The 14,294-nt window shown below is 43.9% G+C and overlaps 1 protein-coding gene across 1 annotated transcript in view; it reads right to left on the reverse strand.

The window, feature by feature from the left end:
• Positions 1–14,294, reverse strand: part of cntnap2a (contactin associated protein 2a) — a gene marked incomplete at its 5' end in the record, with an annotated part of 370,887 nt that overhangs the window by 101,862 nt on the left and 254,731 nt on the right. Inside the window, 4 exons of the mRNA XM_084474889.1 lie at positions 7,896–7,980; positions 8,635–8,750; positions 9,846–9,965; positions 12,535–12,641. Of these exons, the coding sequence (XP_084331015.1) occupies positions 7,896–7,980; positions 8,635–8,750; positions 9,846–9,965; positions 12,535–12,641 (428 nt within the window). The remainder of the gene's footprint in view (positions 1–7,895; positions 7,981–8,634; positions 8,751–9,845; positions 9,966–12,534; positions 12,642–14,294) is intronic.

Consider the following 14,294-nt stretch of genomic DNA (forward strand, 5'->3'; position numbering starts at 1 on the left):
TAGTGTGCAATCTAAGAGCAGTTGTCTGAGCCTGTGTGCACAGACGCACACTTGCACGCATGCTAAGCGTGTGTGTGTGTGTGAACATTTGTCATGTTTAACATGAGCCTGTGTGTGCCTGTATGTGTGTGTGCGTGAGTGTTTGTGCGTGCATATACTGTATGTATGTGCGTGTCTGTGCGTGAGGGAAAGAGTGCGGGACATGGATATTACTGCGGTTGGCTGCGAGGAGGTAATTGAGAGCAGGAGTGGCCAAGAATTGGTCGGAAGCAACACATTCGCGCATACACACAGCCTCATTATCTAAGAGACTGTGGGTGCCCACCCCACCCAACTCCTGGCGGCGACTGCGGTATACAAATCACCCTGATTCCCTTCTCCGGCTATCCATTCATCTGTCTGTCTGGTTGTCACTAATTACGTCCGTGTCTATTGTCAATCTGTCCGTCTGTTTGCTTGTCTGCCTGCCATAGGGTTTGGCTGTTTGATTGTCGTTGTTTGAACTATTGTCTATTCAACTAAACTTGTCCGTCAGTCCTCCGGTCTTTCTGTCTGGGTAGATTGTTTATTGTTTGTTTCTTGATGTTTGTCTTGTCATTCAATCATCTGTCGCACTAACCTTCTGTCGGTCTGTCTGTCTGCCTCTCTGTCTGTCTGTCTGTCTGTCTGCCTGTCTGTATGCCTGTCTGCCTGCTTTCCTGTCCTTCTGTCTGTACAATTTAAAGCCAGCCTGTCTTCTTTTATCAATTTATCTATTAAACCTGTTCTTTTTTATTCGTACATGTGTCCGTCTGTCTTTTTGTCCGTCTTTCCGTCTCGTCCATCTGTTACGTGTATATATTGGTCCGTGCGCCTATGTCTCTGTTTATCTCTCACGCCGTCTGTTATTTGTATATGTGTTTATTAATTAGTTTGTCAGTCTGTCATCAATTACCTCTCCTGGTATTTATGGCTTCTTATCCCACTGATCAGCCCACTCCATAATTTATGTATTCATCTCCTAACCCAGTAGAGTCTCAAACTGACTTATAATACGTTTAAAGCAGATGAGGAGGATTGTCAAGCAATGTCAATGTTGGTATATTTGCATGCACGCACGTGTGTGTGTGTGTGTGTGTGTTTGTATGTGTGTATGTAGCCATGTCCCTAAACAGTGTGAAGTGTTAGAAAACAAAGTCTACCCAACCCACTTCTGCAGATTAATGAGCTCATTTTTGTGATGAATATATTTCGCTCTTCATTAGCCTGCATGTATAAATAATTCAATCAAGCCCTTCAGGCAGGCTATGGGCAGACAAAGTGACTGATATACTGTAGGTACCCTGTGTCTTACATGCATATGTGTGTCTTTGTGTGCGTGCGTGTGTGCGTGTGTGTATGTGTGTGTGTGAATGTGTGTGTGTGTGTGTGTGTGTGTGTGTGTGTGTGTGTGCACACCTGTGTGTGTGTGTGTGTGTGTGTGTGTGTGTGTGTGTGTGTACATGCATCTGTGTGGGTATGTTTGTGTGTGGGTGTGTGTGTGCACGCTCATGTGTGTGTGTGTGTGTGTGTGGATACATCTGTGTGCATTATATGTGCATGTGTGTGTGTGAGTACATGAGTAAGACACGTAGGGAAAGGGTGGAGAGAGAGAAAATAGCCTAAAGTGAGATAGAGTGGGAGTGGGAGGCTAGACTTGCGGTGCTTTTTTTGTGCTGCAGTGTCTTCTTCTTCTAAGTGGATACATCATATAATAAGAAATCTAAATAATAACTGCCATTAAATGGAAGTAAGTATTATGTATGTATGTGTGTGAATGCTGGTGTGTGTGTGTGTGTGTGTGTGTGTGTGTGTGTGTGTGTGTGTGTGTGTGTGTGTGTGTGTGTGTGTGTGTGTGTGTGTGCGCGTGGGAAAAGAAAAGTAATAGCAGGAAGCACAAAAGTGCAATTGTGTGTGTGTGTGTGTGTGTGTGTGTGTGTGTGTGTGTGTGTGTGTGTGTGTGTGTGTGTGAGTGTGTGTGTGCTTGTAAGCAACTTAGGGTGCAAATTGTCCTGCTCTGATGGCGGTAGCATTCAATCTAGTCCGTCAGCAAGGGGACAGACAGACAGACAGACAGACAGACAGACAGACAGACAGACAGACAGACAGAGAGAGAGACAGACAGACAGACAGACAGACAGACAGACAGACAGACAGACAGACAGACAGAGAGAGAGAAAATGTTGGGATGAAGCCAAGGACTTTGAGGAAAAATGCGAACAATGTAAAAACACAATCTAACAACACAATGTAACATTTTGATTGACTCGACAGCCATCGCCTAAAAGCATAAAGGAAAATATATCACGCGTGTGTTTACTAAATGAACACTATCTTACAGACTACTACAAAGAATGTCAGTCGACATTTCTTATGGTGTCATTCCATTCTCTAACTGATGAGCTGTGCTATGCTGCACATTCGCAGACAAATGGCGAGACAGAGATTTTTTGTGCGTGAGTGCGGGTGTGTGTTCATACACAGCGAGTTAAGGAGTGAATGGTGGGGGGGGGAGAAGAGAGGGTCATATAGTCTGGGAATTGGTAACCTCTGGCATCACTAATGGCCAGGAGTTACAGCTCCCGATCCCAAGCCTTATTGCAGCCCAAACAAAATTGCCATTTAATGCATCATTTGGTTTAGTGTTGCCAGCCCTAGTGGAATAGATGAGGTCTGACTAGGGTGATGGACAGGAAATGATGATAGGTGTATTTGTGTCTGCCTGAGCATGCGTTTGTGTATGCGCATGTGGTGTCTGTATGAGTTAATATAACATAAACCGTGTGTGTGTGTGTGTGTGTGTGAGACAGGTATAGGAGATAGAGAGAGAGGTAGAGAGATTCATAGGTGTCTGGGAGTCAGTTTGCGAGTGTACTCGACAGTGTAAATTAATGCAAACTGACAGCTAATTTTGGAAGCATATTTTGGAATACATGATTTTTGTCCTGTTACTCTGTGGTAATTTTAAACTGATAATTGCATTTCCCCAACATCCAAAGCAATATATTAGGAGTAAACTAGTTATTGATGCACTAACTGCATAGAGCCTGTGGTGTGTGTGTGTGGCTAGATTGGGGTTACGGGATAGAGATTGGTGTATTCAAGAAAGAACGCATGCTGTTCTATGTACCATAGCCAAATATCACAACCGAGGAAGTAAGTCAATCTTAAATCCATGAAAGGCAGACAATTAGCAATTCTGCTGCTACCACTGTTACTAGTATATGTAATATTTATATTAATAACATACTGAAAAACATTGCATTTTGATTGCCATTTTAAAAGACTTACTTAGAACACATTACCACAGTCATTATAGACAGAGGCAGTAGAACGGGAGGCAACACTTAGCTCTATCAATTCTTTATACGTAACAGTACTGCTCAATGCTTAACGAGAACACACTGAGACTGTGTCTAGCCCAGCGGTGAATGAAACAGAAAGACTGGAACAAGACAGAGGTCAAGTGGGATTGTATATGATGGATTTGCTGGGTTATATATTCGGAAAGTCCCGAACGGTCTCATTATTCTTTTGTTCTCATGACATATTTTGAAAAACCGGCTTTCCATAATATGATGGCATTCAAAGGTAAAATAAATAAATATGTATACAGGCTCTCTATTGTTCACCCTGATTAGAAATGAGTGCCGCATAGTAATAGCAGATTAAGGCAAAATATAACTAAATTAAATGTACAACAAGCTGTGCTCTACTTCAATCCTGATGCTCTATTTCCTTTCTCCATCATGCTGCAATGCAAGTCAATAGAGAGATGTCAAATTATTTACGAATAAATAAACCAAAGTGGAGAGGCCCAGTTTCTTCAAAGAACCTTAGCTGTGGGATTTTGTCTACAAAGTACATGGCAAAGCAATATAACCTCCACCATGTTGTCCCCTTTGGCCAACACATTCACAAACAGACACACACACACACACACACACACACACACACACACACACACACACACACGCAGAGAGACTCGTCCTATCTCTAATTGCCGGGAGCATCATCTATATGAAGCCTGTGTGGGTTTGTGTGTGTGTGTGTTTGTGTGTGTGTTGGCAGTAGAAGAGATATGATCTTGACAGTGAGTGGTTCTGACACTGACAGCAAGCTTGTTAGCCTCAGAGAGAAATACACACACACACACACACACACACACACACACACACACACACACACACACACACACACAGACACACACACCAACACCATCAGTGAAATGCCACCTACCCACAACTACACACTCAAAATGGACCAGCAGCTGCAACAACAAACAAACACACACACACACACACACACACACACACACACACACACACACACACACACACACACACACACACACACACACACACACACACACACACACACACACACACACACACAATTCCACCACCTAACAAGCAGGCATATATATAGAGGGATTGGATATGAAGGATTTGATTTGTATAAAAGGTAAAGCACTATTCCCATGTCACTTTGCTCCAATCAGCAGTCTCCCCCGCACCCATCCCAGGCTCCGTTTAGCGTGTGAAGGCCATCCAGACAGACCCCAAACAATCCAATTCACCATCCAATCTGGGCCACTTCATCCTAGGCCACAACCCGGGCCAAATCCTGAGGCCCCCTCCAGCCCAACCCGGGTCCGATGTGAATCAATCTTGTCCAATGCAAATCGAATATATCACAGGCAATGCACCCCGCTTTCAGCAATACCCAGTCACATCCCTCTTATGGGCCCACCGGCTTAACCTTGGCATCTCATTCACAGCCGCAGTAGCGCTTAAATGACAAGATTGTGCGTGTTGGAGGATAGCAAACAGCAATGCACGCCGTAAGGTCTAAACTGTTTCTGTCTGACCGTTTTAAGGACTCCCACCCACGGTTTGATGGGAGAGAGACAGAGAAAGAGAGAGAGAGAGATACAGAGAGACAGCGAGACAGCGAGACAGAGAGAGAGAGAGAGAGAGAGAGAGACAGAGACAGAGAGACAAAATGATAGAGAGAGAGAGAGAGAGGGACAGCGATACAGAGACAGAGAGACAGAGAGACAGACACAGAGAGACAGAGACAGAGAGAGCGACAGAGATAGTGAGAAAATAGGAAAAAAAGAAAGGGAATGACAAAAGCCAAAACGAGAAGAGAGATAGAGATGACAACCAGCAGAGAAGAGAAGAGCCGAGTGGCTTCTCTGTGTCCTCTTTTGTAAGAGCGATCCCACAGCCACTGCCTCTAACCTCGCAGCACAGCAGAGCCGGAGGATTGAGGCGGGGGGAAGAAAGAAGACTCTCCGATACTCTTCCAGAGCTTCACCTGCTCTGTCAGGCTGTCCTGACAGATGCATCCTGGGAGATGCGGGGAGCTCTTGGGCCATCCCTGTAGGATAAGGGTGTGTGTTGTGAGCTCATCCCGAGACTTTAGGCAGGTGAAGAGACTAGAGAACAACTCCTGACCCGCATCAAACAGCAGGATGGAGTAAACACCCGGCACAGTGCCGGGTGTTATACAACTGGCGAGTTCATCATCGCAGAACACAATTAAAGGGGAACTCACTTAAACGTGGGGATCCCCCACTCTGTGTTCCTGCTCAAGATTTCTTCCTTGCTGATTAAGGGAGTTTTTTTCTTGCCCTTTTGGGGGCTTGGGTCAGGGGGGTGTCATAAATATTTGGCCTGTTAATCCCTTTGAAACTGTAATGGTGATTAAAGCTGACCCCACACTACAAGATAAATGTCCCGATATCGGGGCCGATTTGCCCCTTACGAGAATCGGGGTGGCGTTCCCATGGCAGCCGAATCGGGACGAAAATCGGCCAAGATTATCCTGTCTGCCGTAGTGTTCTAAGATAGAATCTCATAAACTTAAGACCTCCCGATCTCAAAATCGGGGTTATCCAACATGTTAGATATTTTCGGCATGTTGAGTGTGTAGTCAACATAATAGTGACGCACGCACACACAAACACACACGCAAAACACACACACACGCTGACCCGAAGGTGCTCCATAATGCCAAAGCGCATTCAATTCTCACTTTTCAATTTTCGTTTCCGAATATTTATTTAAAAACGAAAATATCTGTTTTAGTGCGTGTGTGTTAAATTAAATGTTTTTATATCTTAAACAAATTCCGTTGCAAATAGGAGGCGCGCAGCATCAATATCCTAACACAGACACATTTTGCAGATTGTAAATTGACATGCTACATTGTAAACGTTCACAATCCTGCTCTATGCTCTGTGATATTTTGTTTATCATCATCTATTAACTTCTGCGAGGCGCATAAAGTGGTCATGTAGATCGGTCGTCTGCCCGTCTATTGCGCGTATCACACATGAGCAGATCTTGCACACAACGTCAGTCGTGTCCCTTGGCTGTCCTATTTGTTGTATATTTGTTGATGTTGTTATTGTCATGCGTGTTCTGGTTATTTGCGCATGATTAAACATGAGTCTTTATATGGCGATAAAACAAAGCTTTGTTGCGTTTTTTTTCCTTCTTTTTGAAGTGGGGATCGGGGGTGCGCCAACCCGGTTGGGACGTAAAGGGGGTGCGCAGGAAAAAAAGTTTGGGAACCGCTGCTCTAGATCTACCATCTCTTGTCTCTCGATCTCTTGTCTCGTGCTGGATGACGTAGCCTACACGGCCGAGAATCGGATAAGATTATCCTGTAGTGTGGGGTCTTCCGTCTTGTGTTCTAATCTTATGTCGGATCGGAGAGCAAAAATCGGCTGCGATTCTCGTTAAGTGTGGGGTGTACTCCGACTCAAAAATCGCATAAGATAAAAAAATCGTGTAGTGTGGGGCAGCCTTTAGGGCTATACGAATACAATGTAATTGAATTTAACTTGTGTGTAGCGGCATGTTTCCTTTGCCATAGGTGGCGCCAAAGAGTATGAAACAGATATCTTCAGGATTGCAGCTTTAACAGCTCTTCAATGAGATATAAGTTTAACAAAAGATACCATGCAGACAAACTAGCCACCTTTTTTGGCTATGTATCAGTGGAAAGAAATCAAGTAGAATTGACGCAGAATGGTAACGGCTGATTGTACCGTTGGCGTGTACCTAAAGTATTTTCCTGTTGTTCGGCAGTACTGGCTGAGCGGGGTCATGATACAATTCACAATGATGGGTCAGGGCTCCACAGTTAGTAATAAACCTCAGAGATGCATGGTAAACAGCGTCAATCTTACTTAGATCTTTAGCTGAGGCGTTCATATACATCAGGTCCCCATAATCTAAAATGGATAAAAAAGTTGCAGTGACAAGCCGCTTTTTCACCTCAGAAGAGAAACAAAACTTATTTTGGAAGAAGAAACCCAATTTAAGTTTGAGTTTCTTCACAAGACTGTCAATATGGGGCTTGAAGGTGAGGGAGTCATCAAGCAAGACACCAAGGTATTTATACATATGAACCACCACTATGACATTTCCCTCAAGAGTGGACACTGTGTGGACAATTTGAGGTACTTTCTTCTCTTTCGTGTTTGAAAAAAACATTAATTTAGTCTTGTCAGTATTGAGGACTAGTTTTAGCTGCAGGAGTGTATGCTGGACCACATCAAAAGCTCTCTGCAGAGATTCAACAGTTTTAGCATGAGTTGATCCAAAACAGAAATAATTGTCATTGTGTCATCGTGTTAGAATCTAACAATAATTTTTTTCCAAACACATTAATGTACATAATGAACAGGAGGGGTCCTAATATCGAACCCTTTGGCACACCCTTGTGGACACTCACAAATTCAGAACACAGACCATCATATTCAATATTCACACACACGCACGCACGCACGCATGCACACACACACACACACACACACACACACACACACACACACACACACAGAAGCAGAGGGGTCCTACCTGGTGTGTTGAGGAGTCTGGAAGTACGACAGCTATAGGATATGTGCTGCTCACAGTGCTCTGCACTGGTGGTTATGGCTGTCACCTTGACAAAGACATACACAATGCATCATTACTTTGTGGGGTTGATCTGAGTTTGCAATCGTTGGAACGGCTGATGGTTATTCATGTGCACTAACAGGTTGTGAGGAGGAGTGGTCAGATTACCTGGAGACCCGGGGTCAAAAGGTGAACAGGTGTTAACAAGGTGAACAGGTGTACTGAACGGATGCAAGCGTGTATCGTTTGGACCCTTCTATGTATGTTGTATATTGTCGTCGTTTGGAAATTGTCTGTTTTTTTCCTAATTATTTGAAAAGCATGCTCCATTCGAATACCAATTTCCTTTGTCTATATAAAATAAAATATAGATCTTGAATTTCCTTTATGTCTTAAGGAAGCAATCTCCAGTGAGCTTATTTATATTGCAGTCCCATCCATTTTGTGTTTTTCTCATTACTTTTTATGTGACATTACATTATTACCCGCATTAACAAGCAAACCGTGAAAATAATATTATACTGTAATACTCCATACCATGATTTGTCACACTTTTGAGCTTGTTTGTGTGCATACCTTTGTATGTGTGTGTGTGTGTGTGTGTGAGTGAGTGTGTGTGCATGTTTGTGTATGTGTGTGTGTGTGTGTGTGTATGTGTGTGTGATGTGCGTGCGTGCATGCGTGCGTGTGTGTGTGTTACCTGGTCCATAGAAGCGCTATAGTTGACCTGAAGGACTGTCCGTCTGTCTCTGCTGGAGCCCATCACTGTGGTCTGGGCTGGCAGGTTGTTCATCACCGTGGTCCAAACTTTGTCCTCTACACACACACACAGGCGCACACACAAACACACAAACGCAACAGTGGTTAAACCTTAATGGCAGGATATATACTTTAATGGTAAAAGTAAGAGGGAGAGAGAGAAAAATAAAGAGTATGACACACAGACACACAGATGCACAAACGTGTCCTCATGTGTGTCTGTGTCTGTCAATAAGTGAAGCGGTAGAACGTTTCACAGTTGATTCCCTTGTTGCAGAAAGGTCAGTGATGTGGGTTGCTACATTTCTCAAGAATGTTGTGTGTGTGTGTGTGTGTGTGTGTGTGTGTGTGTGTGTGTGTGTGTCTGTGAGCATGTGTGTGTGTGTGTGTGTGTATGTGCGTGTGTGTTTATGTGTGTGTGTGTGTGTGTGTGTGTGTGTGTGTGTGTGTGTGTGTGTTTATGTGTGTGTGTGTGTGTGTGTGTGTGTGTGTGTGTGTGTGTGTGAGCGTGTGTGTGTGTGTGTGTGTGTGTGTGTGTGTGTGTGTGTGTGTGTGTGTGTGTGTGTGTAAGCATGTGTGTGTGTGTGAGCATGTGTGTGTGTGTGTGTGAGAATGTGTGTGTGTGTGTGCATTTCTGCAGGTGTACTTTAACGGTATCTCAAAGATCAGCTGACCAAACAATAAACTATTAAAAAATGTGATTGTGAGAAAGCGTATCTGTTTGCTGTATCTATCAACAGTGTGTGTGTGTGTGTGTGTGTGTGTGTGTCTGTGTTTCCATGACAACCTGCAGGCCTGGCGGGTTTAAGACTGCCCAAGCTTGCAGGTTAAGGACCGGGGCTGGAGAGCTTCTCTCCCACTGAGATCAAAGTGACTCTGATACCACCCACCACAACACAAACACACACACACACCAAAACAAATACACATACCAACAAACAAATACTCAAATACACACATACACACACATACAAACAAACAAAAATATATACACATACATAAACACAAATGTTCAACAAACTCCCACTCCCACACACACACACACACACACACACACACACACACACACACAGACGTTACACTCTCACACAAACTAACACACACACACACACACACGGTGGGGGGGGGGGGGGGGCATACGCCTTCACACACCTGTCATGTTGCAGTTGACCTTAAAGGGGCCGAGGGGTCCGCTCCCATCGGGGTCCACCCAGTAGGTGTCAGAGGACCTGCCAAGGTGCTTGTAGGCCTCACACGAAGGCTCATAGATAGCTGGGGGGAGAGAGAGCAAGAGAAGAGAGAGAGAGGGGGGGGGGGGGGGAGTGAGGGGCAGGAGAGGGAAAGAGAGAAAGAGGGAGAGAGAGAGATTGACAGAGATAGAGGGATAGAGTGAGCGATAGAGAGAGAGAGGGGGCAAAAACGAGAAAGAGAGGGAGAGAGTGAGTGTGACAGACAGAGAGAGAGAGAGAGAGAGAGAGAGAGAGGGAGAAAGTAAGTACATCAGAAATAAAGGAAAAAACGAAAAGCTTCGACCGAAAGCCGAGCCTTAAGCCTCCTTTTTTGTCCCGATGCGAATGACCTCCGCCTGCGTCCCCCGAAACACAGCCTCCGCTCTGACAAGTTTGAAGGGCACAATCGATGTATCCCTTTGCAGCCCCGGTCGCCTTCTGTCACCGACCATCGTCCCGCACACTCAGGTCGAGAGAAACGTTCAAAGGATTCGGCGACGGGAACACAAACCGCATAACCCACGTGCCACCACAACCGCAGCAGGGCGTCTGAGACCCCGGCTCTGGGCCGAGGGAGCGTAGGAAGAGGAGGAGGAAGGAGAGGAATAATCGTGAGGTTCAGTGCAACATATTTCTCAATTTCGGCACTTGATAGAAAAACAACGGAGCATTCTGCGTTGAGATGCAACATTGAAGTTGACATTTGAGTGTTTTGGTCTTGTGTGCGATACACATCTTTCGATATATACCTCTGTGTTTGTGTGTGTGTGTGTGTGTGTGTGTGTGTGTGTGTGTGTGTGTGTGTGTGTGTGTGTGTATGTGTGTGTGTGTGTGTGTGTGTGTGTGTGTGTGTGTGCGGGCATGGGTGTGCGTGCGTGTATGTATGTTCTAATGCTTTGATTTACAACGGACAACTCGTTCCACTTTTTCATTTCGTTACGTCAGTCTCCTTTCATTTCCTGTCAGGCAGTGAGGTCTAAAGCTCTGTGCCTCACCAGGCCCACACCCGACAACATATTGACGTTGTGTTTGTTGATTCAGCACACCCACAGGGGTAAATTATGGGCCGACACATGACACAGATAGAGAGAGAGGGAGGTTAGAATTGAAACATTCCTGTTTTAACACATTCCAGCAAAGAGGTATATACGATTCGCTTTGAAAACAAAGTATGATACTTTTTTTTATGTTTTGACATTTGACAAACAGAATGGTTCCTGAACTGTTGGTCAACCATTTCATACTTAATTTGGTCAACTCTTATCAAGCCATTTTCTCAAGTGGAAGTAAGTCGCATTCAATGGCAAATAATATGCTTAAGTTAGGCTGTCTGAATATTGCTTCATTGAATATTGTTGTATTTAAGTGCAAATTAAAGTTGGATTAAAACTGCAGTTTATTTTGCATGGCTTAGTCATCAATAGTTTTTTGTCCTTCTTCTGCATTTGTTTGTCTCCACGACAGAGACAAATATATCAATATCAATTTACTATATATATATATATATATATATATCAATATCAATATCAATTTATTATATATATATATATATATATATATATATATATATATATATACAGTATATATATATATATATATATATATATATATATATATGGACACATAAACACACACATATATATACATATATATATGTGTATTTGTGTGTGAATGTAAATGTGTGTGTCATTCCGTCACTTGGTGGCATGAGCAACCCCAACCACACAGTGAAAAGGTTAGTACCTCTTCCTCCCTTCGACTGTCTGTTTCTATTTCGCCATCGGTCGTTTGTACTCATGAAGGGTTAGCGTTTTTGTCTTCTTCTTCCCCTTTTGTTTGTCTAAATAGGTTTTTTACTGCCTAGAGAGAGATGTGTGGCCAGCGAAGGGCACAGTGGGAACGGTTGACATTCTCAAGTCATTCAACCCGTTTCAAAAGCGTGCCGTCATTCTCTTAACTCTTAACTCCATTCACTCTCCCTTGTCTGGGCTCTTTCTTTTATTTACTATTTTCGGGACGGCGCTCTTTCATTCTTTGACTGGTCCACCTCGCCTCTGTCCAGAGCGATAATGAGCGACACACAGTGAAAGCTTCAAAAGTTCATGTATGAGGCGTTGTGCTGCAAACGGCAAAGAGAGAGACAGGACAGCTGCGACCAAGCCAAGGGCAAACACACTCACACATGTGCATGCACTCAAACGCACATACGCAGAAGCACACACCAACGAAAAAATAAACAAACACCAACAAACAAATACACACATACACAAACAAATACACACATACACACAAACAAAAAAATAAAAATTCACAAACACACACACACACACACACGTACGCACGCACATACGCAGATGCATGCGCTAAACCGCACATCCACAGATACATACACACACAAACACACCCACACACACACTCACGCACAGATAAACACACATGCATTCACAGACACACAAGCACACACACACACACACACACACACACACACACACACACACACACACACACAAGCACACCGGAGAGTCCAAAGATGGAGTGTCAATTCATAACCATTTACACAGAACAACATAAAGTACATTTGCATATGCATGCGTGGAAACACACACACTTACATGTGTGACAGGTGGCTCCTGTGTATCCTGTACCATCGCAGGTACAGCTGAAGCCGTCCCAGGTCTGTTTACAACGCCCTCCGTGTTCACAGTGGTTGGGCATACATCTGTGAGAGAGAGAGAGAGAGAGAGAGAGAGAGAGAGAGAGAGAGATAGAGAGATAAAGGCGGTGATAGGAAATTCATGGTTTTACTTTTGTCAATGCCAAACATTCCATTCAAATGTTTTTTTTAGCTAGCTTACTACAGGAACTCCTTACCTGAGCCAATTGTTTTCCATGTTTAAATATGAACACCAGATTGGGTGCATAGGTGTATTTTTTAAGTCATCCAATAAAATTTGCCTGCAGGGCTATAGAAATAAAGCCCAAAGCATCGAGGTTCTATGGCTTGGATATAACACACACGCAGGCACACACTCACACACGCACCACAAACAGAAGGCTGGTTCACCTGAGCTGTCAAAAAAACATGTTTTTGTCGCCAGGAGCAGTCTTTTGATTGCAAGGTAAGCTCTTGAGAAGAAAATAAAAGCAGGGAGAAAGTGTGTGTGTGTGTGTGTGCATTTGTGTGTGTGTGTGTGTGTGTAGGCGTGTCAATTTGTTTGTGTGTGTTTGTTTGTGTATGCACGTGCCTGTGCGCCTGTGTGGAGGTATATGTGTGTGTGTGTGTGTGTGTGTGTGTGTGTGTGCGCCTGTGAGTGTGTGTGTGTGTGTTTCTGTATGTGTGTATAGTGTGAACAGTATAGATCTCCCGCATGGTAGAATCATCCACTTACTGACAACTTGTCTAGGAAAATAATGTGGGCATTCTGTATTGAAAAAAATAACAAAAGCAGCCAATATAAAAACAGTGATAAAAAAAACTGCAACTGATTCGCGGACTGTTAGACATGGTGATTTTTCATTTTAGCCCATTTTAGCCTGTTCTACCATGATTGGGTCGGGTATTCCATCCTGCCTGGCAATCACAGGTGTGTGAATGAACACTTGTCAATGGTGGAGGAAGACAGGGAACAGAGGAGGAGGGGTCGTCTTGTGGTGGTTTAATTTCAAAATCCATCTCTATTCTCTCAAATACTAACTACAGCAGCTTAAGGCCAAAAGCAACTCATGTTATCAACGTATCATCAGCAAAACTTAAGAAAGAAAATGAACTGCATTGCAAATTAACCCTCTCTACCTCTAACTTATTCAAACTTCAGATGAGACGACAGAAACCAACCAATCTCTTCACTTTTAATACTCACACATCCCTAAGTTCAGTCCTCCTATCCCACACAGAGAGACAAACGCATGGTCAAAACAACCACATGCTCAATTCACACATATTATTTGGAACCACCCAATTAAGTTGTTAAGCTCAAGTACTCCGTGGCAACAGGCCACCGCCCCCCGTGGCTCCGGCGTGTCCCTAAGAGGAGACGGGCAGGGTTGTTTAATCAATCTTGTTCTCACCGACGGCAGCCGGGCGTACTATTTTCGGGATAATGAAGCAACGTGGCGTTACAGACAAGACCCTGACCCGTGTGCACGCCAGTATGTGTTGGGCGAGGTCATGGGCGACGAGGGGGAATTGCAGACTAAGTGGCACCGCTGAGGTTTGGGCATGAAAAAATAAGAGATGGGAAAATTGGCATGAAAAATGGACTTGATGCAAACATAGCAGACCAGCAGCTCCAGCTGAAATAAAATGATCTATACATAAATTAAAGTTATAATATTATATTATAACAATGTTATTTATATGATATATGTTTTA

This window comes from Micromesistius poutassou, assembly GCF_964030765.1.
Source record: "Micromesistius poutassou genome assembly, chromosome: 11".
Lineage (NCBI taxonomy): Eukaryota > Metazoa > Chordata > Actinopteri > Gadiformes > Gadidae > Micromesistius > Micromesistius poutassou.